The sequence below is a fragment of the Chiroxiphia lanceolata genome, chromosome 1 (genome assembly GCF_009829145.1).
Source record: "Chiroxiphia lanceolata isolate bChiLan1 chromosome 1, bChiLan1.pri, whole genome shotgun sequence".
Classification (NCBI taxonomy): Eukaryota; Metazoa; Chordata; class Aves; order Passeriformes; family Pipridae; genus Chiroxiphia; species Chiroxiphia lanceolata.
The window spans coordinates 130,495,169-130,522,298 of NC_045637.1; the positions used below are offsets into that span (position 1 = coordinate 130,495,169).

At 40.6% G+C, this 27,130-nt stretch overlaps 1 protein-coding gene across 10 annotated transcripts in view; it reads right to left on the bottom strand.

Moving 5' to 3' along the window:
- The window catches only part of DYNC1I1 (dynein cytoplasmic 1 intermediate chain 1), a 185,875-nt gene that overhangs the window by 36,663 nt on the left and 122,082 nt on the right, over positions 1 to 27,130 (bottom strand). For all 10 annotated transcript variants that reach the window (XM_032710370.1, XM_032710423.1, XM_032710362.1 and 7 more), the window contains exons 11-14: positions 11,470 to 11,616; positions 7,233 to 7,346; positions 4,254 to 4,387; positions 1,835 to 1,979 (exon numbers count right to left, since the gene is read on the bottom strand). In XM_032710370.1, coding sequence (XP_032566261.1) covers positions 1,835 to 1,979; positions 4,254 to 4,387; positions 7,233 to 7,346; positions 11,470 to 11,616 — 540 coding nt within the window. The remainder of the gene's footprint in view (positions 1 to 1,834; positions 1,980 to 4,253; positions 4,388 to 7,232; positions 7,347 to 11,469; positions 11,617 to 27,130) is intronic.

A 27,130-nucleotide genomic window follows, 5' to 3' on the forward strand; every position in this document is an offset into this window, starting at 1 on the left:
CTTGATAGATACCAGAAATTTAAATGGTTTGGTTCTTTGAAAACTGATTGTCTTGAACAGAATCAGACCCAACGATTTTGACACTGAAGTATTCCACAAGGATAACTGTGTATTACTATCTGCAGTGTCTTTGTGCCCAAAATAAGCTGTGTTAGTGTTACTGCTAAATTCTAAAATCCCAAGAGTTTAAAATAAAAAAACAGGCTTTATTATCGCTTAATAGAATTTCATTTAAGCTGCAGATGGATGAGGCCTTTATTGCCATATTCACCCTTAAGATGAGGGTCATATACTCATCCTAGACTTTTCTTGACATGTGTTTGGAATTCAATACCTGCCTTTCATCTTCCCCTACTCCCCACAATTCTTCTCCCCTCACTCAGCTTCAACTGAATACACTCCAGTATTCCCTTGCTACCAGTTACCACTGTCTAGGACTCCCTTGTCTCAGACAAATGGACTAGCCCCCAGTGAGCTAACCCCTAAGGTCTCCATCACTTGGTTACCCTGCAGCCCTTTCTACCATTTACCATGTAGGACCCATCCCAGATCCATTCCAGCCTGCCCTCCTTCTGCATTGGTTAAGGCTGGGTCTACTGATGTATATGGTTACATTGGGAAAATCATGCATCTTTCTTATTACAAGTTTCCTAAAATGTAATGCTCAAATCACAACCATCCACTGTGGCTCAGGAAAAGATACCTGTTAATTAGCACACACATTGGATCAGACCATTAACAAATGCATTGGAAAGCTACTGTGGAAGCTGATTCAAGTTATTATGTAGGTAACTGTGCTTCTGTTTCCAGCACAAAGCTGTCACATGAGCCCTTCTCATCACTTTTGTATTTACATTTGCTGTGCATCTGTTCTAGCATCTCTAAGCTCTGATGTCTTGGAAGAACACACACTGAGATACTTCCTGACTGGGGTCAGCTTCTAGTACTGGAACTCTACCAGGCGTGGCTAAAGATGTGAACCAAACACAGGCATAAAAACAAGTTGGTAAAGACAAAACCCTGGCATTTGGAAGGCATTTCTCTACTCTGGTGCTTGACCAAAATAAATTTAGATTACTTATATAATTAGGATTTTACCTTTCATTCTGCTGTTTTACTCAGCCTATACAATAAACCAAGTTGGTCTATTTAGTCTGCCTCATGGGGTGTTGGGGTTTCCAAGTTTCACAGAACTGCAGAATTTCTGCTGTTCATAGTGCTCTCTCTGTAAGAGGTCACAGGGAGACGTCCACAGAGTAGTCAGAAACAGATCCATGGTGGTCATGAACGTAAGTTCCAACATGTATTTCCTCCCAGCTTCCAGTGTTTAATGTCACTGGGACAATTTATACTTTTTGGCTATCACAGCATCCTACAGCAGTGAATTTCATAAGTGATATTGATTGCACTAAGTCATACATGTGCTTTCCCTGTTGCTTCATCAGAAGAAAGTGTTCCTGCTGCTGCACCACCACTGTGCATAGTATAAGCCTTGCGATTTAGCCTGCACAGGGAGTGCTGCATGAATTGTTTGATGACTGGGAGTACAAGACATCCTAATCTGCTTGCCTAGTGAAACTGCTCAGCACTAGGGTTAATAATGAAATACAGGCCAGCTGAAGCAACCTTTAAAGAGTTTGGTATGCTCTAGGGCAAATATGATTGAGAGTGACACTAGCTATATGTTTTACTAATTTTATCACTACACCTATTCTAAGCACAGCCTTTCAATTAATTGATTCTTAGGACCTGATATAGACAGTACTGAAATATTTCTGACAACAGCAATTTCACAAGTAGTGTTACTCACCCCATCCCAACTCAGATTTCTCACCTTTGTGGTCCACAATTTGACTGTCCAGTCAAATGATGATGTGACGAAGAGATGAGAAAAGTCAATTGGACCCACTGCCATGTGACAATTGATTCCTGTGACAGGTCCTTGGTGGCCTTCAAAAATTTCACCAATGCCAGCTTTACTGCAGGAAGAAGAGACATTTACATGTGGAGAGTCATTTACCACCTGGTGGTTTAACATTATTTTTCTTTACTCTTGGGTTCCTGTTTCCTTTTAAAGTACTATTTAACCTGTAAATCTCTCTCCTTTCACTAAGGCTTTTGCCTGCAGAGGGATAAATTAATGCTCAGAATCCAGCACAGGGAGGCTTTCTCATACCTGAAGACTTGCCTTACTCACTTCTACATATACTGTCTACTACTGTAGCTTAAAGTAACATTTATGTATAATTATAAAATAATTCCAAATTGTAATTATACTATAGCTTATGTCTCTGAGTAAGCCATTATCACAAGGAATAACCATTAAAATAAAAATGCAAATATGTTAATGACATATCATGAGCAATTCTTTTTGTCTTAAATATCTAAAATAACTTTTCACAGCAGTCAATCAAGTCACTAGGAAGCAAATGTTTTTTCACAGTAATTGAAGGAACAGGTCCTGTGATCAGGTATCATACAGTTAATACTTTTAACAAGGGGAGAAATGCATTTCATCAGCCTGAGGCTAGAATACCTATTAGGAAGGAAAAATACAACACTGTGTAAGACAGAATGTGCACAGTTTTTTTCTTCCTGGAAGCAAATGATGCCAGCTCAGTTGTCAGTGCTGTCTCACAGTGTACACAGAAAAGGGAATCATAAAATTACCCTTTTAGTTAGATTATAGAAAAACTGCGAGTGAAAGAAAATACATTAAAAATAGCCACAGCCCTGATGAGGCTGTCAGCGCTGTGCCAGTGTGAGTACAGTGTACTGAGAGCTGCACTGGAGGAAAAATGGGGCTGGTAGCAAAAAGCTCCAGGAAAGACAGACAGGAGCAGAAAAACTTTTGTCAATGGTCAGCAGAACGTTTGCTAAAAGGGTGTGCTAACATGAGGATCTGCCACCTTCTCCCTCTTGTGAGGAACAAACCAGGAATGTCTGAAAAATCAGAAGTGAGAAATACCCTTGGGCATGCTTCATTTGTCTTAGCAGCCTAAGATTAATTCAAACCATCAGCAGCCACACAGCCCATCAGTATATACCTAAATAGACACAATTTTGCAATACTGTCGTTGGTCAGGCTAAAATAGAAATATTTGAAAATAAAAAAATATTGAACAGAATAACTCAAAACAGTATTTAGAAAACATTAGGGTTGTCTAATAGAAGCCTTACAATCTTTAACCAGTGTATCAATGTCTCTTTGGTCAACGGAAACTCTGAATATGATAAAATCTGAATTCAGCAAATATTGCAAACTACTGAAGTGTGGGCATGAACTCTATCAGTGGAAAAAGTTTGTTGTTTACAAAAGCATCCCAGAGGATGGAACTACTACTGGAAGCTATCAGAGCACATTAGCATCCCATAGATTTGCAGGGTGCAAAACAAGGAACTTGCAGTATTAAACTGCAGCCTAGGTTATGTGTGGAAAGGATATGACCCCCGTGTGTGAGAGAGCACAGGATCCTGGGAATGAATTAAGCAGAGCTCTCAAACCTGTGTGGCCCACTACGGCTACATCTGTGCTAGCAAAGAGACCAGGCAGCAGGCCAGACTGAGGGACAATGGTGTGGGTGGCTGCTGGCTGAACAACAAAACCCCTGTCTCTCTCCTGGAGAGGGTGGGCATGTCCGAACTGCCCCCTGAGAGGGGGGGCCAGCAGGGCTCAGTCTCTACCCTCACGGCACAGATGCAGCCTGAACTGCTGCGTAGGAATACCCGGAACCAGATGGCCACGCATGGGAAACTGCGTTCTCTGTTTCTCATGTGCACATGTGCTCATGGTGGCTTTTCTCTGATTTATGCTTGTGGAGTTTGAAGATGGAGCTAAGAATGGTAAAAAATAAAGCAGATTACCATCTCTTATGAGTGGTTGAGGCCTGATTACCCTGCAACAAAACTATCTCCTAGGGCCTCATTTGACCTGCCCAGATAATAGATACCTACATCTCTGCTAGCTGTATAAGCCTCCATCTCATCTCATGGGTGAGAAAGAGGCATTTCTGAGGTCCCAGTCATCTTCTCTTCAGGCAGATGTCTGAAAAAGGTAAAGGAAGTCAACCTAAGAGTAGTCATTGCTCCCCACCAACATCACAGGGAGCCTGGGGCAACTACCCCAGTATAACAGGCTGTAGCACAGATGCTCAGAGTCAGGCAGCTCCTGTCCCCACTCTCCACACACACTTGGCTACCTCTTGCCAACACAGGTATGCAATGTTATATCAGTAAAAAATGCTGAACCTCACCTTCCATGACGACAAGCTGTGTAGACTGTTCCCTCTTCGCTGCCAACAACAAAGTTATTGACGTCTCCGGTTGGAAAAGCCATTCCTGTAACCGCCACTGGTTTGGACTTATTGTACACAAGCTCCATGCTCTCCTACCAAGACAGATTTTTGTTATTCTTCTGTTTGTTATTTGTTAGTCTGGTTTGGTTTTGGGTTTTTTTCCTAATTAATTTCTAAACGTTGCACAGGGTAGCAGGAGAGGAAGATGAAATCATTTGACCCAGTCACGGGATTTTGGTTTCTACTTGGGATATTGTGAGAAGATGCAATGTCACTAGGATGCTCTTGCCATCCCCAACGCTATCTGTCATACATTTGAGACTGGCATGAAGGCACTGGTCTTTCCTGCATCATTTTAAATCAGGCAGCTATGACAGGTGAGAATTTAAAATCTGATGGTGCAGAAACTGAAGGTAATACCTTAATGGTTACACTTGCCAGCCCCAGGCTCTAATAAATCATGCAATACCCTTCTATTTACAAACATTTTGGAAATCAATTGTTAGGAAGCACATGTAATATTGTGTGCATCTGAGGCATTTATTGCACTGTGTAATTTGTCCCTTTGCAGGACAAAATTAAAAAGTTGGGGTTCTGTCACTACCACCATTCTAAGCGTTACTTTTCAGGGATTTTCTGAGGTAACCAGAAACACTCCCTCTAGACTCCACCATCAAGCTACAAACCAGCAGAAATGTTTTCTTCTTTCATTTGGTAGCTATATTTCAAAGTGAATCAGCATGCCCTTTTTTACTATTGCAAATACAATCACCATGAACAGTTTGTGGCCATTGCAAGATGCGAACACTTTGAGCAGACTTTGCACAACTTTTTGGTTTTTCAGCCTAAATTGTGTAACCCAAGAATCCACAAAAGGGCTGAATGATTTCACCATTTTCATTTTTAGCTGTTTAAGTGGGTTTGTTTTCTATGTTTAAAGTATCTAAGCTGCTATTCTTCTATGGCCAAAGCCTGTAGGGTTTTTCTCAGAAGGGTGTTTTGCTGTAACTAAAGAAAGTGAGTGTCCCTGCGAGAGGAGAGCGATGCAAATCCATAGAGAAATAGTTTTGCTTGGTTTATACTTTTCTTTGAAATAACATTTGATTCTATTATAAAGGAAAACATGGAAAATGTATGGGGAGAACACTCCATATTTCTGTGAATATCTGAGTGAGAGAGAGAAAGAGAGAGAGAAAATTCAGTGAATATGGGAGACAGACCATATATTTTTGTGAAAATCTTCTGGGATGAGATCATCATTTAGTGTCGCTGTGGAGACACAGCCATAGACTGTGGTGGACTCTCTCCTCCCAGCGCCCACACCATGGCTGTACTCAAGTGCTCTGGATCTGTGTCTTTGGAAAGTTTCAGACTGACACACATCAGCAACACTTTACTCCTCCCAATTTAAAACTGTGGCATGTAGCTTAACATCAAGCCCTGTCCCTTTTTTTTCTAGATCACCGTGAGCCATATGCCAAACTTCAGTGTAATACGGGGTGTGTTCCCATCCTTGTTGAGAGCCTGTTTTGGAGCAGGGAAATTCCATCTGAGTGATGAGGTACCGGAACTCAGATGTTCAAAGATCTGTGCTTCAGAATTTAGAATTCCAGTAAATGAATACATAAGGGTGGAATTTATCTTCTTGATGTTTATATGAGAAATAAGGGAAGGGGTTTGGATGCCTGAGCATAGATGTCTGGACCATTTTAGGTGCCTCCACTTCTATTGCAGAAGAATATTGGTATTTCGTAGTCCCAGGGCAGCACAACTACCAGACCCACACTGCTGCCTTGGGCAACATGAGCAACCTGGTTGACCTTTGGAAGCTGGCCTCACTTTGAGTAGGGGAGTAGATGGGATAACTTCCAGAAGCCCCTTCCACCTTAGGATTGGATGGTTCTGTATCCCAGGGTGGGTATCTGAAATGGCATCTCACACTTGGAGGGGTTAGTCATTCTCCAGAAGTACCAGCCACTCTCTCTGTTAAATGTAAAGGAAACTTGGAGTTGACATAGACTTAACTTTTAGATGGCTGAGGTTAGGATAGAGAAGTCCCACCTCTTGTGTCAACACTGAAAAGCAAATAATTTGATAGTAATTGCACAATAATGCATGATTAATGGGTGGGTAATGGAAGCAGTAAGGGGAGTTTCTATGCAGCATTTTGAAACATGATCAGATCCCATGATGCTTAGTAAAAATGATATTAATTTTCTTTCCTAAGAAATTATGTATAAAAAATGAATGATGTGTTAGAATAGAAAATGTACTACTCCAGGAGATAACACTTTAAACATGCTTTCTGTACACCTTTTTCAGCATCGGATTCTTTGTTTAGTTTCCATTATTATAATCACTAGTGGTTTGGGCAATTTTCCTATGTTTCCTTTTATTTCAGGTACAAAGGAGAGGAGGCGAAGAAAAGGCAAAGGTAGCAAACATTCCAGAGAGAGGAGATTAGTTCTAAAACTTTTGAATTGCACTGTTTGTTCCTTTGGCTACTGAAGGCAGGCAGCCATGTAAGCTGCCTCTGTAAGCTTTCTGACTGTGTGCCTTGGAAACCTGTAGTGCCTAGGGTGTGTTCAGCAACAGTGCAATCTAGTCCATATTTGTTAAACAATGCTGCAGAATAGTGCAATTTATACCACAGGCGACTTCTGTAATTATCATGCTTTAAAATGGACTATTTCATTTTCACTTGAAACTGACCTATGTATTAATGTATTACAGTAATTACATGATTTGTGGTAAAGGAAATGGGTTTGGCTCTTAGCAGAGACTGCTGGAAGCAAGCTGTACTCTTTCAAGTGCATCCATTGGTTTTAGTTTGTATAGGATGTGAGGTTTTGACTTTTAGGAGCTGTGTTCCGCTACACAGGTATCCTGCTCTACTGAAGGCACTTTTTTCCCCTGTAGAGATGAAAACAAACCCACCTGTGGAGTTGAGAGCATGTCCAGGCTCCAGGAGCACATTTTGCCATCCGTAGAGACAGTAATGAGATTGTGCGCATTCTGTGTCCCAACTACATTCACGCAATACACAGGATGCTGAAAACACATTGATACTGGAAATCAGAGAGCCATCTCACATTTTCACAGACAAATTTCTAATGTCTCATGTGTTATTTTAAAGAACAATTAAGTAGTCACACAATGCCTGGAAAATACAACTCAGCTTTTGCTAGAAAGGAATTGTTTTGCTTAGGTTTTTTAAGTTTAAATTTTAAGAAGTATGTTATGGAGGTGGAAATGTTTTCTAAGTTTCATTTTCCTCATAATAAAACAACCCAGCTGAGTAATGCTGAATTATGTGGATGAGATTTCACCCACAGGGACTTTATCATTCTGCTGATGGCTTTTGACACTGAAAATAACCAGCAGAAAGAGGCAAATTGTCCAAACGGAATCAAAATGAAATCTTTATTCAAGAAAACAGCTGCATAAAACTTGAACTCTGTCAGAATTTGGCTTGCATGATAAATATTTGCAAATGCACTCTGGCTGAAGAACATGAACCACCCCATCAGCGTTCTTCAGCATTGGCCAATACACCTTTTTGATTCTCTTATAATAAATGGGGAGTGACTAAATTTAGGGTGTTACACCTAGCTCGACATAACACAGTCATTCCATGGAGACTGAATTCCACGTAGTATGCATAATGAAACTTGGCCTATTACTTTTCCAAGGAACCTGGTAACATTTTGAGCCTAGTTTCATCTGAAATCTGATGGTAACATATGAGGGATGGGTCAAGTTCAGCAAACTCCAGAGTGAAAAATCAGTCAGTCTGAACAACAAGATTTAATTTCCTTTGACCTGTACAAGTGATACTGCTGAATTAAGGGTTAAACATATACAAAAGTCAAGCAAAGAAAAAATTTAATTTCTCTGCTGCTTTTGCCAATAAGTAGAAGACCTGCGTTTCCAGAAAGAAAAAACACTTTTCTCTAATACTTTCCTTATTTAAAGAAAATTAGGACCAACTTACAAGAGATCCCTATGGAGCTTCTAAGCCAACTCCATGCAGAGTTAGAAATGTAGCATTTGCTCCTGCTGAAAGGAATGGCGGAACTACCACTTACGTCAGACTACTTCAAGATCCAGCTGCAGGTCACTTACCCAGTCAGTGGGAAAAGGCATAAATCTTGTTTCAGGTTTGATACCTAAGTGCTCAATAAATGTCCCCTCTCTAAGTGCAAAAAGGGCAGCACCTGCGTGAACATTGTTTGTGCACACACTGAGAGGGACCAAGCAATTACTGCTGCAATGGTACCTTGTGCTTGGAGTTCACCTGTACACACCAGTAAGTCACAAGGTCCATTCTGATGCTGATTTTTTTCTTTCTCTCAAGATTTTCAGGCACCTGGTTTCTCCCAGATCATCAAATGGACCCCAATTGGTCCCTCACAGGTGCTTCACACTATTACCCTCATATAATGGACCTTTTTGCTGCTTAGTGTTAAGGTAATGACCCCAGTGCTAAACATGATTGCTACATACTGATGTGTGAATAAGCATAGGCCTATTTTTTCATGGGCATTTGAACTCCAGTAGTCCAAACAGACAGTGACAGAGTGGGTGGGAGGAAGACAAAGCAAGTAGTGGACTATCTAGGATATTTAGCAGGGAGGAAGACAGTAAGCTGTGTCTTTCCAGCAGCACCTCAGTGTGTCAGGTCTGGCTTTAATCAGGGCTACCAGCCATCAATTTCATGCACAATAAAACTCATGGCAGAAATGAAAAGATGTAAGGAAAGCAGATGAATAAGACAATCAACTGTATGCAACAGAAAGTCTAAACAGGCTCCTTCCTTTCAAAGGGTTGCTGCCAGCTTGCTTTTATTTATTTTGGAAATGAAATCATCATGCAAAAGGGTTTTGTCGTAATTAAAATTTCCTGTTGTTCCAAGTACAGATGTGTGGTGGGTGTGAAAGGAAATTAGTGAGTAAGCTGCGGGTAGAATCCTCTTTCCTGGTGAATCCAGGCAGTAATCAGTGAGACTAAATTTCAGGAAGGTTTAAGTCAGTGAAAACAACACGATTGTTTCAAATAAACAAAGCAAGAGAAAGAAAAGAGAAAACCCCTTTTTTCTCCTATGGCATGAGTTCAAATTAAAAATGACTATTCAACTCACATATAGCAGTACATAAATTAAGATCATTACGGTAGAGTTGTCTTAATTTAATTCTTTTTTTTTTCTCAGCAGCTAGGATTCAAGCCAGCCTTTTGCAACCAAGATCTCATTTGCAGTTTATGCAAGTAATTCCTATTTATATACATAAAGTAAGCACTCTTTTATTGTAAAATCTGATCACTCCTGAAAAACATCATGCTTCGTCATGTTAAGACTGCTTAAACACTTATTTATACCAATCCATGACAGCACATAAAGTGCCCATCCACAACCGAAAGTAATTTATTTATATTTGTCAAAAGCAAAACAGCATATATTGTCTTATTGCAATAATAAAACTACTTTAATATATAATTCCAGGAGGTACAATTTTGCCTTAAGTGATTTTTGAGTGTAAACAAATTACTTCCCATTAATCTTTTCTTTTCCACTAGATTTCGAGTCCCAGTTGTTCAATTTTCAGTGATAGTCAGCTTTTTGCTACTGGTTTTCTGGTCTGCTACATCTCTAAATTGCACTTCCAGGAGAGACTGTTTCTTTTCATGCAGATTGAACAACATTATTGGCGACAAAATGAGCAAAACATTAGGGAAATGAAAAGCAATGTTGAAGTTGCAACCTATGGCACAGATCATTAGATAATTACATCAACATTCATGATAGTGGAAATTTAGGGAACAATATTTGTAATGCCTGGCCCACTAAGTGTATCTGTGCATACCTGTCATTTTGTAATATAAGAGACTGGCCATCATAACACTGGCCCCACACTGAACCTTTTGCATCAATTTACGTGGCATGGCTTCTAGAGCTGTCTTTTAACTCCAGGGATTACATTGTCACAGTCAAAAAAAAGCTGAACTTTGATCTGCAAATTCCAAAGATTAGAATCACAGAATTGTGAAAGCTGGAGGTGCAAAAGTACCATCATGTTGTCCGATCCTTCATTCTGCTAGAACAATACTATTATCTCTTAGAGTGCTTTATGTAGTTCAGTTCCTTATGTTTCTGAAAATTTGCATTTTTCTGTACTCTCATATGATACTTTATATTTTTCTCCTCCTTTGCACTTTCCAGTAAGAAATTGCCCTAAGCCCGCTTCCAAGATGAGCTACTCCACTTTCCAGCTATTCTGAAGAGTCTGCCTAAGCCTAAACTCTGGAGGACAACTCAAGAATGCACAACATCTTTGTGCAGAATTGACTGAAGGTCAATGCAGTAGCAGAGTGAGGACACTTTGGCAGGCAATCCAGGCTCGTCTCTTCCTCCAGCACAATAGTCTCCTACCACAGACATCATCCTTGTATCACAGAGAAACTCTTCCTTTTCAGGCATTTTTTGTTACTGCTCTGCCTGTATATCTCCCAGATATCATTAGAGCCCATTTCCACCATCACTATCCGCAGGTACCAGTGTGTGTCAGCAAAATGCTCTCCCACATCATTCTATGGAAACAAACTCCCCCCAGTGCACAAGCTCTGCCCTATGGCCCTGTCTAGAGTAGGAGACCATGGCAAGCATTTATGTATTCCTCTATTAGAAAACAGAAGCAAACTGCCACACTCTTTTAAAGGGTACAGTGTGACTTACAGGACTCCACTGAGATCACCATAGGTGCCTAATCTGGTTCAAAGGAGAAACTTGTGTACACCAAGACAACAACAAATGATTCAAATTGCCTGCCATGCTGGACTGACAGACACACAGTCTCTATAATGACCTGTCTTTACAGGCAATGGAGAGCAAGAGTTACAGTTCCACTGAGCTGGCACAAAGGTGCCTCACTCAAGTGTTGTACTCAATCCTGCTTTTTCCCTGGAAAGGAGAATAATCTCCTGACTTGCCTGTACGAAGTGTGATGGTTAAGTACTTACAGGAGGTGGTTGTACATCTCTCTTACCTATTTCTTTCCTTTCAAGGGCCACACTTAGGTTTTCATCTGTGTGGCAACCAGCATTGTAGACACAACTATACAGTTCCATTTCGTTGCTCACCATTTCCTCCAAGGAAAGGAGGAGTGATTTTTGTCCTTACCGTGTGAGCAGCAGCAGATAGGGGAGTTCTCTGAACTGGAGTGCGCCTGTGACTGCGATTATCCCACAGGACAATTTGGCCAGAATATGTTCCACCGACGACAAGGTTTGGGTGAAAGCGGGCAAAACAGACTGACATCACAGAGGACTGGAGTAAAAGAGGTAGAGAAGAGAGGGGTTACATGATCAGTTATCTTCAATGCTCTCCCTGGGGAATCATATGGTAATTAGCATTTTGTGGTTTAGGAATCGCTGTATGAACTCTATTCATACTCCTTGCACATCAGTAATTCTACTAAAGCCAACAGGACACATGCAAAGAGCTGACTTTGACCCTAAACTGTGTTATTCTACTGGTCCTCGGGAAAATATACACCAAAGGGTGAGTCTAAGCATGGTGCTAAAAACCTGAGGTAATCTCTCCATGACAGTGATGGGAAAGTGCTTAATTTCATACAGAAGTGAGAACTCCAAGTAACCAGATACCCGCTGGACAGAGGTTGACATCCTCGCCCATGATATCCCATCAGGGAGAGCTCTACCCCTATTGCTCCTCTAACTTTGAGCTCTCAGGTAATGAGATGAGTCTGTGAGAGACCTTCCACAGTGCACCTCAAGGTGTGCTGTCCTGAGAGTATCAGCTGACAAGCTGCCTCTCATTGTTGGATCCACGACTGATTTCTCTGCCACCGAGGTGCTCTTTTAATAGCAAAGGGAACCACACTTTTCTCTATACTGTCCAAACAGAACTCAGTTTTTCCTCATTTTAATGACATCTGAGTTGTCTTTGTACATTTTCTTTAGCTGGGGATGCTGAGGAACCAGACTGGTATCATGGTTGCCCTGGCTACCTGGTAGAGTGCCCCACAAGCCAGTATGAAGATTGGTATCTATCCCAACTACTGCTTTTCAGTGTCTTTAAAATAACATACAATAGCTGAAGTCTTCAAGGGAACAATCCTCAGAACCTTCATGTGCCAACAAGCTACAACTGAGAGCAACAAGCTGTAACTCCTTCAAGTCTTCCATTCTCTTCCTAAGGAATTATTTCCCATTTTTATATAATTGGTACTGTATACTATGTCTTTGTTCTATGCAAATTGGAAAGCAAATGTTACAGCATTCATACAATTTCCTGAGAATTCACATACTAATAAAGAGAGTTTGCAAACAAAAGCAAATGTCATTTTTTAAATAGTAGTTTTAGTGCTGTTTACTAGCTGCAGAGGAAGGCTTGAACTGCTGTGGCAATTACAGTCAGAAAGTTAAACTCACTGTTAATTTTTGCATTCTTAAAAATTCATTTTCTGACTGTTTCCAATGAGTTTTGCTAACAATTTTTTTTTATATTTTAATGACTGAATATTTTGAAGTGTTGGTGTTCCTATGTGGGAACACACTTTACTAAATGACAACGGGTTAACTAAATTACCAGATTTCAGTTGCATAAAAAGCATGGCAGACATTTAAGTAAACTTTGTTGAATTGGGAACATCAGAGTTGCCAAACTGAACTAGACCCAATGTCTACCTAGGTAATGGACCTGTTTCTTGCAGAAGTGGATGGAGTTGCGAAAACCTTGACACAGGCAGATGTGTTGTCTCCTTTCCTTACTGCTCCTCATTCTGATTTCTAGTGGCTAGAGACTGATTTGAACTTACCAGAGACTTGAAATCCCTTCTGATAGGGCTAGAATTAATTATGCTAATTCCTGATGTCTATAACTAGATTAATAAGAATAAAGCAAAATATGAAGTTTGAATACTTTTTACTGGCTGCCTGATATCTATTGTTTAAAGCCAGATTAAATGCTAAATTAACTTAATAGACACATTTATAGCACACAGTAGTATATTTAGTACTGTTTTTTGGACCTAGTAAGATCATCGAGACAATGAAAAAAGCTGCAATTGCCTTTCTGATTCCCCAGTCTCTCTACATTCTTGTGGCCCTTCACTTGACATCTGTGATACCTTCGCTTGTTGACTAAAGCTTTTTCATGTATTTCTCTGATGTTAGTCTAGCATCTAATGATTAGATGATTAGTGTACAAAAATGCCTGTTTTAGTCCATATCTACCTAAGCACTTGAGCATAGTAATTACACTATGGTCAGTCGCAGCAACAAGAGGTAGCTTCCAAACACCATTTCCAAAGGACCTAGCTCTACAGAAAAGAAAACCCACCTGTAAGGAACAAGATGTGGGTACTGCTAAGAGCAGTTTAAAACTCAGCTACACTGCAGCTGCCATCCAGTTCCACAGATGCCCCCCACATTATAATTAAAACGGCCTTACAGCACATGTTCTACATTTTATCTCTTTGTTTAATGGCTTTGTGAGTTGTTTTAATCAACCCCTATCATTCCTTATAGCTAAACTGACAGATATTCTTACATGAAGTGAAATAGCCAGATGATTTTAAAATAGTACAGCTCCACCACTGTGTACACTCCACAGCAGCTACAAGGCTCCACATGTATTTTAAGAAACCCCAATTCAGTCATTCCACAACAAAGTTCTCAGTTTGTCCCAAACAAACCTGGGAGACTCTGAAGCAGGGCAAAGAAGCCAAGTGGACAGTGTATTTTTAAACATTCTGTTTTCATGGTTAGCATGTTTTTGAATCAGAATACCAGAATACAGTTGAATGGTCAGGATATAAACTGCTAAAGGGTGTTTTTCATAAAGTTCAAAAATAACCTACAGACGTGACACGGAGTTAAGCCCTCTGCACTGCTTCTAGTTTTACATATTGCTCCAAAGTAGCTTGCAGTATTCAAATGTGAAATGTTCACATCCTTTTAATTATTTCAGTATTATTTTTCTATAAAAGAAAAACTTCTGTCAAATATTAGAATTTAACAATTTAAGGAGTCCACTCCATACCACTTAGTATAGTGGTTATTTTCTTAAAATTAATGGCAGTTCTCAGATGAGTAAGGGCTGTAAGATCAAGCCCATTCATTTAACAGCTTTAAAAGCATTTATTTCTTAGCCATAATGGGAGAGAGCAACAGACAGGTCTCCAGTCTGTCTGAACAGCTCCGTGCTCAAGGAGAGCTGCAGAAACCATTCCCCATAAGCTTCTTCTGCCTCCAGGCTGCCTCTTGTTTGCCCATTCAAGTAGTCTTGCTCCTCTAAAAGAGAGTTTTGCTACTGACTTCAAAGGGGGAGGATCCAGCACATGGTGAGGTTTTAAAAATAACAGCATATCCCTTGTTGCACTTCTGCCACACCTTTCCAGGGAAATCTCACAGTGCTTTCCAATAACAATGGTAAAGCTTCACAGCTTTTCAGTTAGGGATATTTTATGCACTGTTGGGGCTTAGTTACCTTTTGTAGAGGGCAGAAGCAGCATTTAGAATAGGAGATTCCCGGCATTATCTTTTTATGGGTGCCACAGAGCATCTATATCTTCCAGCTGGTGGGACCCAGAAGAAATGGACACACCCCAGTGTCTGGTCATCTGCATTTCTCTGAATTGCGCTGTGCAGTGAATAATTTCATTATTTACTTTAGCTTAATGCTCAGATATTTTCTCCCTCTATGCAAATATAGCCTACTGGATTTTGCTTTCTCTGTCTTTTTTTTAGCTTTCTCAGTGGCCTTACTAAGGGCTTCTTCTGGTACTTCTGGCTTTGCAATCTTTCACCCAGATGTTCTACTCCTAGTGGAGCCACCACACTAGTGCTGCTGCCTCATCCCCTGTGCATGCTCTGCCTCTCTATGGAGACGGGCAGTTCTTCAAGGGCCGGGGAGCCAGCATGAGTTAGTTCCAGGTGGGAGCACTGCCCAGGGCATAAGGGAAGAGCTCAGACTGATAAACCTGTGGTTTTTGCCTAGAAAACAAGCAATCCTGCTTCCTGAATGATAAAATTTCTGCTCCCAGTTGCTACAAGAACCTCACTGAACACATAATTGAGATACAAAACATGAAATGTCTGTGCTCTTGTCACAGCGAAGAGAGGGCTGGCATCAGAAACAGCAATGTTGCCTAGCCCTTGGAGGTCTGCAGTCAGGGGCACAAAGGAAGCACCCCTGGTCCCCTGCCTTGTTGGTGTCAGGTTGTCTCAGCTTGTGGGGAGCAGCACTGTGGAAGCGCCTCTGCTTCCCCCTTCCTTCCCTCCTCCCTCCCCACTGATGCACTGATCCAAACAGGCCCTGAGCCCTCTTCAAGTGGCTGGCAAAGCTGGTTTTTATTTTAGAGGCTTAATACGACCCAGATTTGGATTAATAGTGGCATATCCCTTCAACCACAGGTACACGTGCTCGGAACAGACAGTCATTTAGCTTCTCCTTACTGAGAAGCCTAACCTCAGTACCCACATCTGATGTGTGTAGGGCCCTGGAGACTCAGCTGTCTCTCCTCATGTCCATACGTTAAGATGGCACTCTGCCCAGCCACCAGTCGAACAAGTTCACAAAGACCTGGGTGCTAAACAATAATGACTCTCAACAGGCTTCTGCCTTCAGCCAGACCTCTTCTGCAGGAAACCGCTCCCAGAGCCAGAGCTGCCATACTGGTGCCATATGCCTACGCTTGACACCAGATGGATCTCAAAACAATACTTTGTCAGTGGGAAGAAGCAATCTGAGGAGTTCACAGGCATTTCTAGGCTCCAGAAAACCAGGTTATATTGCAGCAGGCACTCAGGAGACTCCTGGGTGTATTTTCTGGCTGAGCAAATGCATGTGAAAAAGCACTGCTGTCAGTGATATGCTGCTCTGGGTCAGTCTGACACAAACAACAGTGGACAACAAAATCAACTGCAGCTGAGATGAAGGGACAGATCCTTTTCCATGCTTGAGGGAATTGGCTTAGAGGGACTGAGAGCAGAGGGACAAAGCTGTGGTACTGCTGCTTAGCTATAACCATGAAAAGGTGCCAAACTCGTAGTCCTTCATCCATAGGACCTGAAGAACAGTGACTGGACCTCTGATGCCTGCCCTTCTAAGGAGTAAATAAATAAAGACAAAAGTACACATGCAATTTACTTATAAACTTTTGTTTTCACTCCTGCTCATGAAAAGCAGTATTTAAAGAGTCTAAGCTCTAATAGTCCCTCTGAGAGCTGCCCAACCTTCTTCTGGCCAAGCCATCAGGAGATCATTTAATTCTTGCATTGCTACACACACTTATATCTGCTCCCAGAACAGATATGGATGATATACTTCAACTGCAAACGTGGATTAAAATCATCATCTAGAAATAAGACAGCAACTGAATTACTAAATAAAGCCCTTTTCCCCTGCCAGGTCATGGACTGAGAATCATCATGGAAAGTAGTGGTATCAGATCTGACACTGGTTTGTTCAGTTTAGTGCCCTGTAGCATCCTTTTGCACCACAAAAGGTGCAAGATATCTTGAAAGAGACAATTTTAGGGTGACTTTGCTCCGGCTACTGAGGTACCTGGATTTGTACACTGAAATAGAGGCTGTGTTCCTTCCAAGAGTCTTGCTTTTTTTCTAGCACCAGCTATTGGGAATCTGGATATTTCTGTGTTTCATATAAATGTCTAAGTATAATTAATAGTAACAAGAAAACAGCAGAGATTATAGCAACAGAATTACAGCTGGTTTTGAAATTAAATTTGAAAAGGAACTTAAAACATGATTTATGTGTACCAAAACCTTTACCCAAGAGGTTACCTCTTAATTCTAAAAGCTCTAAATGCCAAAATTACTGCTTCCCTCCAACTGTCTTCCTATTAAACTACAAAATAATATCTGAAAGATTTTGTGCTAGAGATTATTTGTGGTAAGATACAAAATTTGTCTCTACTAAAAATAAAATAAAAAGGGTTGACATCTTTCACATATTAAAAAAAAATAAATAAAACCAAACAAACACTTCTTCAAACCAAATGTCAGAATCCTGTTTAATTAAAAAAAGGAAGTTTATACTTGGTTATGGTGTGTGTTGACATCTTTCCCTTTGATTTACAAGAGTATGGACGCGAAAGAACAGATTGCTTTATTCAAGAGAAAGAAAGGAGGGAGGGGGGCCCAGTGTGACAGGAAAGAGTGTAGGCTGTATTAACTTCAGTGCTTGTTAAAACATGAAGGATTAATGGTAGAAAGGGAGGGAAGAATTGTGAATGTCTCCAGTTTAGGATCTTCAAAAATGTTTTGGGATTCTAAGAATGTCTCACCAGACCACATGAAAGCTGCACAGAGAGACTCAGCCACACGACTGCTCTAAATCCAAAGCTGGTATTGCTCCACTTATACCATCAAACCAATGGAGCTGAAATGTAGCCACAAATTAAATTTATTTTTATTGAAAAAGTACTAAGTCCTTAAAAAGAAGGAAAAGAGTATGTCAGGAAACGCAGCTCTCTCTTAGCCAAGTTTACAGGGTAGGTAACTCTGAAATTTAACCTCAGTGCTGACATCTGAGTATTGCAGTAGAATCAGAGTGTTCTGCCCAAGTCTGCAGAAAGGCAATATCCAGCCTCATGAGTTTCATCTTTGTAACTGCAGGTTCAGCCCATGTAGCTACAAGAGTAAAATAATTAGGAAAAAAAAGTCCACAAGCTGCCTTGTCAAAAGGGAATCTATACTTCAGCCCTTTTGGAAAGTGCTAATATTATTAATTTGGGGGTGTCATGGTGACTCAGAAAAGCAGTAAAACTGCTTGCTGTATTGCAAAAGCAGATAATTTATCCATAACTGCAACAGCCAATCAATTAGGTAACCCTAAATTACTATACATACACTCAAGCCTGAGAATACAGTCTTTGATGAGTATCATACTTTCTTTGTTACTGATGATGAGATGATTAAAGCCTGGAGAAATAAGGAGCAATTTCATAACAACACATCAAAATCGAATTTTCTTTCGACCAAACTACTTACATGCTAAGTACACAAATATCTGTTTTCTCTGATTAGGACCTGTCTCCTTATCAAATTGCAGGGTCAAACCCTTAACGTCCCTGTGCCTGCCTGTTGCAGAAGCAAGCACTGCCTTGGTTTGTCTGTTTTACTTAGGCCATGATACTCTATCAGTTATACATGAGCACTCTTAATTGTTTTGATTAAATTACTGACAAGCCTGAAGTGATGGGTCTGCACCACCCTTTCAGACCTGGAGCCTGAGGACATGTGTCTGTGGGTGGTGCACAGAGACCTTCTGTCATCCCTGCTCATACCACAGGCTGATCAGAATCTGGAGCATATGGTAAGTGTCAGCTTGAGCACAGCATTCTGGCACTCTGCTTGCATGCAGCAGGGTCCAATGGTTTCAGCACAGTATTAGCCAAAGGCTTCTGGACCAGAGCTGCTATACATGCAGCCAGCTCAGGACATGGGTCATGGTGTCACCTGCCACCACCGTTAACTATAGCTGCAAGTTCTTTGGGACAGAGACTACATTGTTATGATAGGTTTGTAACAAATGTCTTACTAAGGCATCTCTGCCTGGTGAAGGCCTCTAGAATTGAAGAAATAATAGCATTACCTGAAAAATTTACTTGGTGCTGTGGTCAGAAATGCCTTTAAGCAAGAAGCATTTTTTTTTTTTGAGTACTACAAATGAAATACAGATCTAGAGAAGCACAGACTAAAAACATCACATAAACCAAAGCCCTTTCTAAGTGTTGCAGTTAGGCAACTCCAGGCAAAAGCACCTATGAAGGTGAAGCCTCTTCTATCAAGCAAATATCTGGGAAACCTGGCTGTGAGGGACAAGTCCAGAAATTTTGGTGACTCCTCTTGAATTACTTCTGCATATTCTCTGATACTATTTGATATAAAACACAGATGTAGTCTTGACAGCTCAGCTCCATGGTCATAAAGTGCCCCAGCCACTGATCCAAGGACTTAAGCTTCTTATTGCTACCCACTTCTTCTCCAGGCAGAATCTCCTTTCTGCTGGAAGCAACACCAGGCCTCAGGAGCGAGGCTTAAGAGTCCCTATCCAGGGGGATTCCCATCTAGCACTATGCAGAAGCAGAAGAAATCCCCCAGAGACTGAGGTATGGGTTAGGCTGGGGTCTTGGTGTCCGGGACTTTTCTCCTCACAGAGAAAGCACGACAGATGACCACTTCATGGTAAGTGATGGAAATATCAGAGCAAAATTTTAGAGAGCCCACAGAGATAGCAAATTCCAGATTTGGAGAACAGAAATAGAAACATGAGTTGTGCTGTGGTGGTGGCTTGGTGGCTTTCTATGACATCAGTTCCTCAAACCAATGCATTTGATCAACCAAACTATGTGAAGCCACAGATGAATTAGAAGCCATTACAGATGCTGCAAGAACAATTATCTACAACTCAGCCTGTCAAGTTAGGTGTAGTAGTTGCAGCTGCTTGTAAGGGAGTCACAGATAAATGTCAAGTGTAGCACTTGATCCAAACCCTCACAATAAACACACATGTCATGAGAACCCAGGCACAGTCAGAAGATCAACATACCGAACCAAGAACATTTTAAAGCTCCACATGAGGAAAGAACTTACTTAAGTCTAACTTTTCTCAGAAGTCCAATAACTTAAATATAGTTAATTCTTCTCAGTTCCCAAATATTTCAATGACTCAAAAGCCTGCTCAAAGCCAAACAAATTGGTAAGTGCTTTCCTAAATAAGCAATTTTTTGATTCAGGCCTTCTGAATGCAAATGATCTTCTTTCGGGGAGAGAAGAAGGATGCCCTGATGTTCAGCTGGTCCTGGGAAGACTCTGTAGACTTAGAGACAGTCAAGCAGCTGAGGTCACTTGGTTTGTTTGGCCTGGAGAAGAGGAGGCTGAGGGATGACCTTATTGCAGTTACAACTTCCTTGTGAGGGGAAGAGGAGGGGCAGGCACTGATCACTTCTCTGTGGTGACCAGTGACAAGACCCGAGGAAACGGCCTGAAGTTGTGTCAGGGGAGGTTTAGGTTGGACACTAGAAAAAGGTTCTTCTCCCAGAGGGTGGTTGGGCACTGGAACAGGCTCCCCAGGGAAGTGGTCACAGCACCAAGCCTGACAGAGTTCAAGAAGCGTTTGGATGATACTCTTGGGCATATGGTGTGACTCTTGGGGATGGTCCCGTGCAGGGCCAGGAGTTGGACTCGATGATCCCTGTGGATCCCTTCCAGCTAGGTATATTTTGTGATTCTGTGATTCTGTGACTTCCACATAATGTCTGGGACAGGGAAGGGAAAAGGAGTATGAAGTGCCAGAGGCAGACTCATTGAATTGCCAACGTTGGAAGGCACATCTAGAGATTGCCTAGTCCAACCCTTTGCTCAGAGCAGGATCAGCTGGAATACATTGTTCATGACTGTGTGTTTTGACTGCCTCCATGGGTGGAGAGCCCATTACCAGCTCATGTTGAGATTCTCATCAACTAACACCCCAAAGTCTTTCTCCTCAGGGCTGCTCTCAATCCATTCTCAGTCCAGGACGTATTTGTCCTTGTCTCTACCCAGGTGCAGGATCTTGCACTTGGCCTTGTTGAACTTCATGAGGTGCTCAGAGACTCACCTCTCAAGCATGTAAAGGTCCCTCTGGATTGTATCCCTTTGCTCCAGTGTGTCGACCAAACCACATAGCTTGGTGTTGGTGAACATGCTGAGGGGGCACTCAATCCCATTGTCCATGTTGCCAGCAAAGGTATTAAAAAGTGCTGGTCCCAACACTGACCCCCTGAGGAGCACCACTTGTCACTGGTCTCCACTTGGACATTGAGCTGTTTACTTCAACACTTTGAGTGTGGCCATGTAGCCAATTCCTTATCCACTGAGTGTCCATCTGTCTAATCCATGCCTCCCCAGTTTAGAGATAAGAATGTTGTGCAGGACAGTTTTAAATGCTTTGCACAAATTCAGGTAGATGATGTCAGTCATCTGAAGAATAATAGGCTGTTAGATTCGCCCAACTCTATCACTTTCAACCATGTACCTTTTATAAGTAGTAGCACTACATAATTGAAAGTAATTGATAATTAATTAAGCATTGCACATAGATGTGGCGACTGAGAGACTGAGACGCACAAATAAACAGCCGTCTAGTGGAAACACAGAAGATACCACTGGCAAATCTGTATTTAAGAATGAGGGTGGGAACATGAGTTGCTTTGGCACTGTTCATGTCTCCTACAGTAAACTACTATACAGATGCTAATATGAGTAGTCTGACTCTGCACCCGTAGAACATTAGGAAGTGGCTAAGATCACACAAGAATAAATTACTACTTCCTATTATAGACAATTTTTAGTCCTCCTTTCTCCAAACAAACCTTAGTTTCCTGAAATTTCACATCCCACTTTTGTCACCTGCAAGGTTCTGTTGTTTGGTTTCTACTATTTTTTTTCCATGGGTAGCCTTCTAGAGGAGGAAGGAATGAGATAACGCATTTTTGCAGTCTCAGGGTCAAAGCCTTAATAAGTCAGCATAGTTATGACATTTGCTGACTCCTGGAGCATCAGAGGGCCACATCTTTCTCAAAAACCAGCACCCCTGGGTCATCCACTCTCACCAGTGATGGGACATTTTATAAGGTATCATTATCCTGCCAAGAAGAATGGATTTAACCCAAACAACTCATGTCAAACAGCACTTCTGCACAACTCCAGTCCAAATTTGGCTTAGTCTATTTATTTACAGGTGTAAACATGAGACAGCAAATGTTAAGCATATTCTTCTCTCCATGAAATGACTGGTGATCCTGTATGTGTTCATGAACAATATGGAGCTGAAGTGGAATCAATATGCATCTTAGCTACAAAAATACTAAATGATGTTATAAGAGCAATCAAAATGAATTAATCACAGATCTTAATGCACTCTGGCACATTTTTTGTAGATAAGAGATAATGAAAATGCTCTGATTTCTCCAATACAACATATTTTTAAAAACATATTGCTTCTTGCATGTAGGACATTTGCTTGTCATCTTGTGCTAAAATAAATGTACTTTATCTTTTCTTTCTCTCTGGCCCACAGGAAATGTCTTCCAAGGATAATAACAGTATCTTAGCCATGTGGCACGTGCTTCTGCCTTCCCTTTGTGGGAAGCTGGGAGCATTAATCATCCTTATATCAATGTTGTCCATATACAAAAGTTCTTTTCAGGGAAGTACTTGTCAGTCATCCAGCCATGGGGGCAGAGGGTGGAAAACTGTTGATTTTAGACCTAAGGCAGAGGAAAGTTGTATCCTGGGCTGTAATGATGGATTCCTTGGTTTCTGAGGCTTTTACGGCACTTTAGAAGAGTAACTGTTTTATATTTTGTGCCAGGTAACACAGAAAGAGGCTTCACTCCTCACACAGAGCTCCCACAGAGACAAAAATCATGAGGTGAAATAATTTTCTTGAATTTGGACCAAATGTACTCTTCATTGCAAGTAGCTTGTGCTGAGAACAGTTACATAACCCAAACAGAAAAGTCATGCCCATGGCTGTTTATCCATCATTTGCAGTGCAGCTGGGGAATTGCATGGTATTTTACATCCTTTATGAAAAAAAAATCTGTGGAAGGATCTCAGTGACTTATTGATCTCACATCTGATCCTGCATTTCTTGTTCACCCAAAACCCTTTTAGCACTGGGAGTTTCAGATATACAAGTAAAACTACAAAACGTAATGTTAACATCAACAAAGGAAAGTTGAGAGTTTTTTTCCCTTCCTTCCTCCCTTTTTCTTAAAATATTTTACACTAGGTCATGTTGAAATGTAATCAAATCAACAACTACTAAACTGTAAAATGCCCTCAGGAACAATTGCAGGATTTGGTGATTTTTTTTTTTCTCTGCGATTTTGGGATAGTGTGACACATCTGCATTTTTTTATCAACAGAGTTTTTCAGAATTCTGAGTTGAATGAATAATGTCATGTGTTTGTAAGTATCAATAATCTAAGCCATCTGCAAAGGAATGGTTTTCCAAAGGCATCTCTTTCAGGACACTGTGGATTTTGTCACTGCTTGAGGTTTTGGCAAACCATCAATATCTCTATAATTTTCTCTTATGAAATATGGTTTTTGACTGAGATCTTTTTTTTTCCTTAGCTAGCTAAAGTTTAAAAATACTGCATGTCTAACTTGGCAAATTCAAAGGTTAGGTTTTCTCCAAATTGCATATTAGATGCCTATAATTCAGAAAGGTATAATGCAAGTTATCAGTGAAAAAAAGAAACTTGGAAAAGAAAAAGAATGCTCACCATATCAAATAGCCAATGTGTTCTTTACATTTGGTCTGAAAGGAAGACTACAGAACTCGGAAGAGAAACACCATCTTTAAGTACAGATTTGTTACAAATCACAATTTTAACACTTGTGAAAAGCACAATGCTATTGCTAGTAGTGACAGCATATCATTTAAGTATATGACAGTCTGCCCCCTCCAAAAGAGATTTAAAAGTGGGAACCGCCTAAAATTTTTTATCCAAGACAAGCAAATTTATCATTTCCTAATTCATAATTGAAATCTCAGTTTCCAATGAGGAAGATGATCTCTGTTAAGCATTACTCTAAGCAAAGGAGCATTCTGTTGCTAGACTTTGTATGTAAAAAACAGTGCCCAAGTAATTCAGAGTGCTAATTACTAATTTTGTCATTTCACAGACTGATGGGATATGGCACATAATTATTTTGTTATAAGATACACATTGGCTTGAATGGGTGTGTCACTCCTCAGGGTTCTGTACAAGCCGTTATGAAAAAAGCGGCTTTGCTAAGGGTTTGGAAAGATACAGCTAAAGCCCAAGGGAAGGCATATAACTTTGTGAATCCAATTGACACTCCTTTACACTAAATAAGAATCCTTATTTGCTCTCTGACCTTGCCTGGAAGAAGGTTTCCTTCTCCCACTCTTGTTATGAAAATATAATGATTTGAGTTTTGTGGAAATAAGTCAGTTTTAAGAGATTTTAGGACTGAAAGGTGAAGGGCTATGTGGAAAACATGGCATGCTTTGTTTTGAGCTGCAGATGCTAGTAGATTCCATGTTAATAGCTGTTGCATTTCAGCAGTAAAGAAAGACTGGTGATCTCAGGACTGGCTAAGACACTGTGGCACACAAGCCAGAATTTACATTTTCATGTTTTCAATGCCTTTTCATGTTTTCAATGCCTTTTCTGTCCTTCCGCACTAATGTCTCTGAGTTCAGTGGTATATAGAAAACAGGAGACTGTCTTCTGTATATGTGGTCCTCTTTGTCCCCCTCTATAAATCTGCTGCATGCAGGTCTCTCCTCTCACCTAAGACACCAAAAACTATTTTCCAAGTACTACTACATTTATTTTTCAGATGTGTGGGTGTAACTTCTGCTGAGTCACACACAATCTCCCCACAAGTACTGAAGCATTAATCTTAGGCCAAATGATAGTTATTTTTAATCACCAAATGGTAGAAGTGGTGTAGACTCCAATGGGAGGAGCAAAAAAAGACAACTGGTATAAGCTGAGAACAGGAGGAAGAACCTAAAACAAAAGACTAAGAGACAAGACATGGCTCTTGTTTACTGAAATCTTTATGGCACAAACTGTGCTCTGTGTTTCTAAAGATCTTCCTACTAAGTCTGCAACAAATTTGGGACTCTGGGTGCTCAAGTATTTCCAGTATGACAGCTGCTTCAGTATCTTCACAAGCAGTGGTCCATTTACCAGAGAACTACTACAAAAATGGGCAGAATCTGATTCATATTTAGAATCATAGGGTCACAGGGAAATTCAGGTTGGAAAAAACTCTCTTTCAAAGAAGGGTTTTGTGGGTTTTTGGGAAAATTTGCAGTCAGCTTAGCATCATATGTCTTCTCTGAGATTTACAAACTGACCACAGGTGCCCCCTCTCACTAGAAACTGAGGAATTAGACAAGTCAGCTCTGGGACTGGACATGCTGCTGGTTCTTGGGAACAATTTTTCTTAGGAAATTCTGTGAAGCTTAGAGGGAGTTTAGGGTCTGTCATTTCTTTTATGTGTCTGCAGAGCTGAGTCCTTGCTTGAAACTTAGATAGCAGCAACAAGGTGAGGAAGTTTTTCTGGAAAAGCGCTATAATAATTATCAGTGAAAATTGTCTTTATTTTTTAAGTATTCCAACCATACTTTCCGGACAATTAAACTTCTTGAGGGACTGAGCTCTAGTCTGGCTTCCACAGAGGAGGAAACTCAAGGACAAGAGGAAAAGGAGGATATTAGTCATTCATGCTGTTACCTCAGCCTGTTCTGCACACAAGTCTCATGGATTTGGGCGCTCGGCACCTTTAGAAGGCAGGCTGCTGGAGCAAAAAGCACATCTGAATTTATGTTGATTTTGAAAGAGCAGAAAACAACAAAGAAACCAAATAAGGAAAAAAATAAGGCAACTTTGTCCAATATCAACCACTAAATATAGCCTTTCACTTACCTCAATGCATCTAATTCTATGATATGCATTTATGACTCCATCCATTTAGTTGAAAAGGGAAAGACCACACCAGGATAAGCAATGAAGAGTGGTCAAACACATAACTTAATGGTAGTGTACAGAAGCCACTACAAAAAAGCTAGGGGAGAATGAAACATTTTGTGGTGCGGCAGAGTGGCTGATTTCTGTACCCCATCCACCAATATTTTCCAAGCATGGACAGCTTTTCTTGAAATTAAAATAGAAAACACAAGTCCCATATCCCACAAAAAACCTGACAGTTTAGTAAAGAGGTGGAACCAACCAAGTAAATCTGATTGCATGGCATTTTAGGAAAAGGACAGAAATAACTGCAGCTATTAAAAGTGATATACTGCTGAAATATTTTTGTGATTATGCTAAAAGTCGACTCCTTGAAAGAACTCTTCAATAGTTACTGCTTCCTCAAATTAAAGCTAGTTCACATGTGCACTCCTTCTTTTAAAATACACTGAATGGAGTTGCTTCTAAGTGTCAGATTTGTACTTCTCACTGCCCTTTCGAGACACTTGAAAAAGACACAGCTGAGAGAAAGAGGAAATTAGTAGATCAGGAAATAATCCATAATAAATCAAAAGACAGTTAATGTAGTCCTTTTTTTGTTTCTGTTATCATTAGATTGGGTGTAGTAAAGCAGAATTCATCAAACTTTCCAAAGACAATGCAGAGTCCTCCAAATCAGACAGTAACATTCACTTTGGTTTATTTCCATGAAACTAATATCTTCAGCATCTTCCTCCACCCCTCCTCTCCTGAAATGACGGATGTTTGAAGCTGAGATCCAGATACCTCAACCGACTTTAATAACCCCTCTTTAGTTCCAGAAGAAAGGAAATGACTTGTAATACCATAAAGTCCCTGAGAGACACAGATTATTTCTTTTCCTTGTGACTTCTGTCTCTGCAGATGAGCTCTAACCCAAAGGCTATGGGACCTGATAGAAGAGCAGTGCTGTACCCATGCTAACAGGCTCTGCTGAAAGAAGGGTGTAATAGCTCAGACTTCAACTAGACAATTTATTGCATACTCTCTTGAGTTCTTATTTGCCTCACTCAACCAGACATGTTGGTGGAAAGTTTCATGTACTTCTTCAGGTCACTCTGGCTCAGAAAGCTTAGATCAGACTGCTGTGAAACAGAAACACCATCATGGGCAAAGATGATGAGTAGTACTAATAATCCTCATAATTAATGGGTAACGTAGATTTTTATTTATATGTTCCGTGAAAAAACACATTATAGACAGATAAGTGTTTTCTGAAAAAGAGAGTAATACCAAGAAATATGGTTG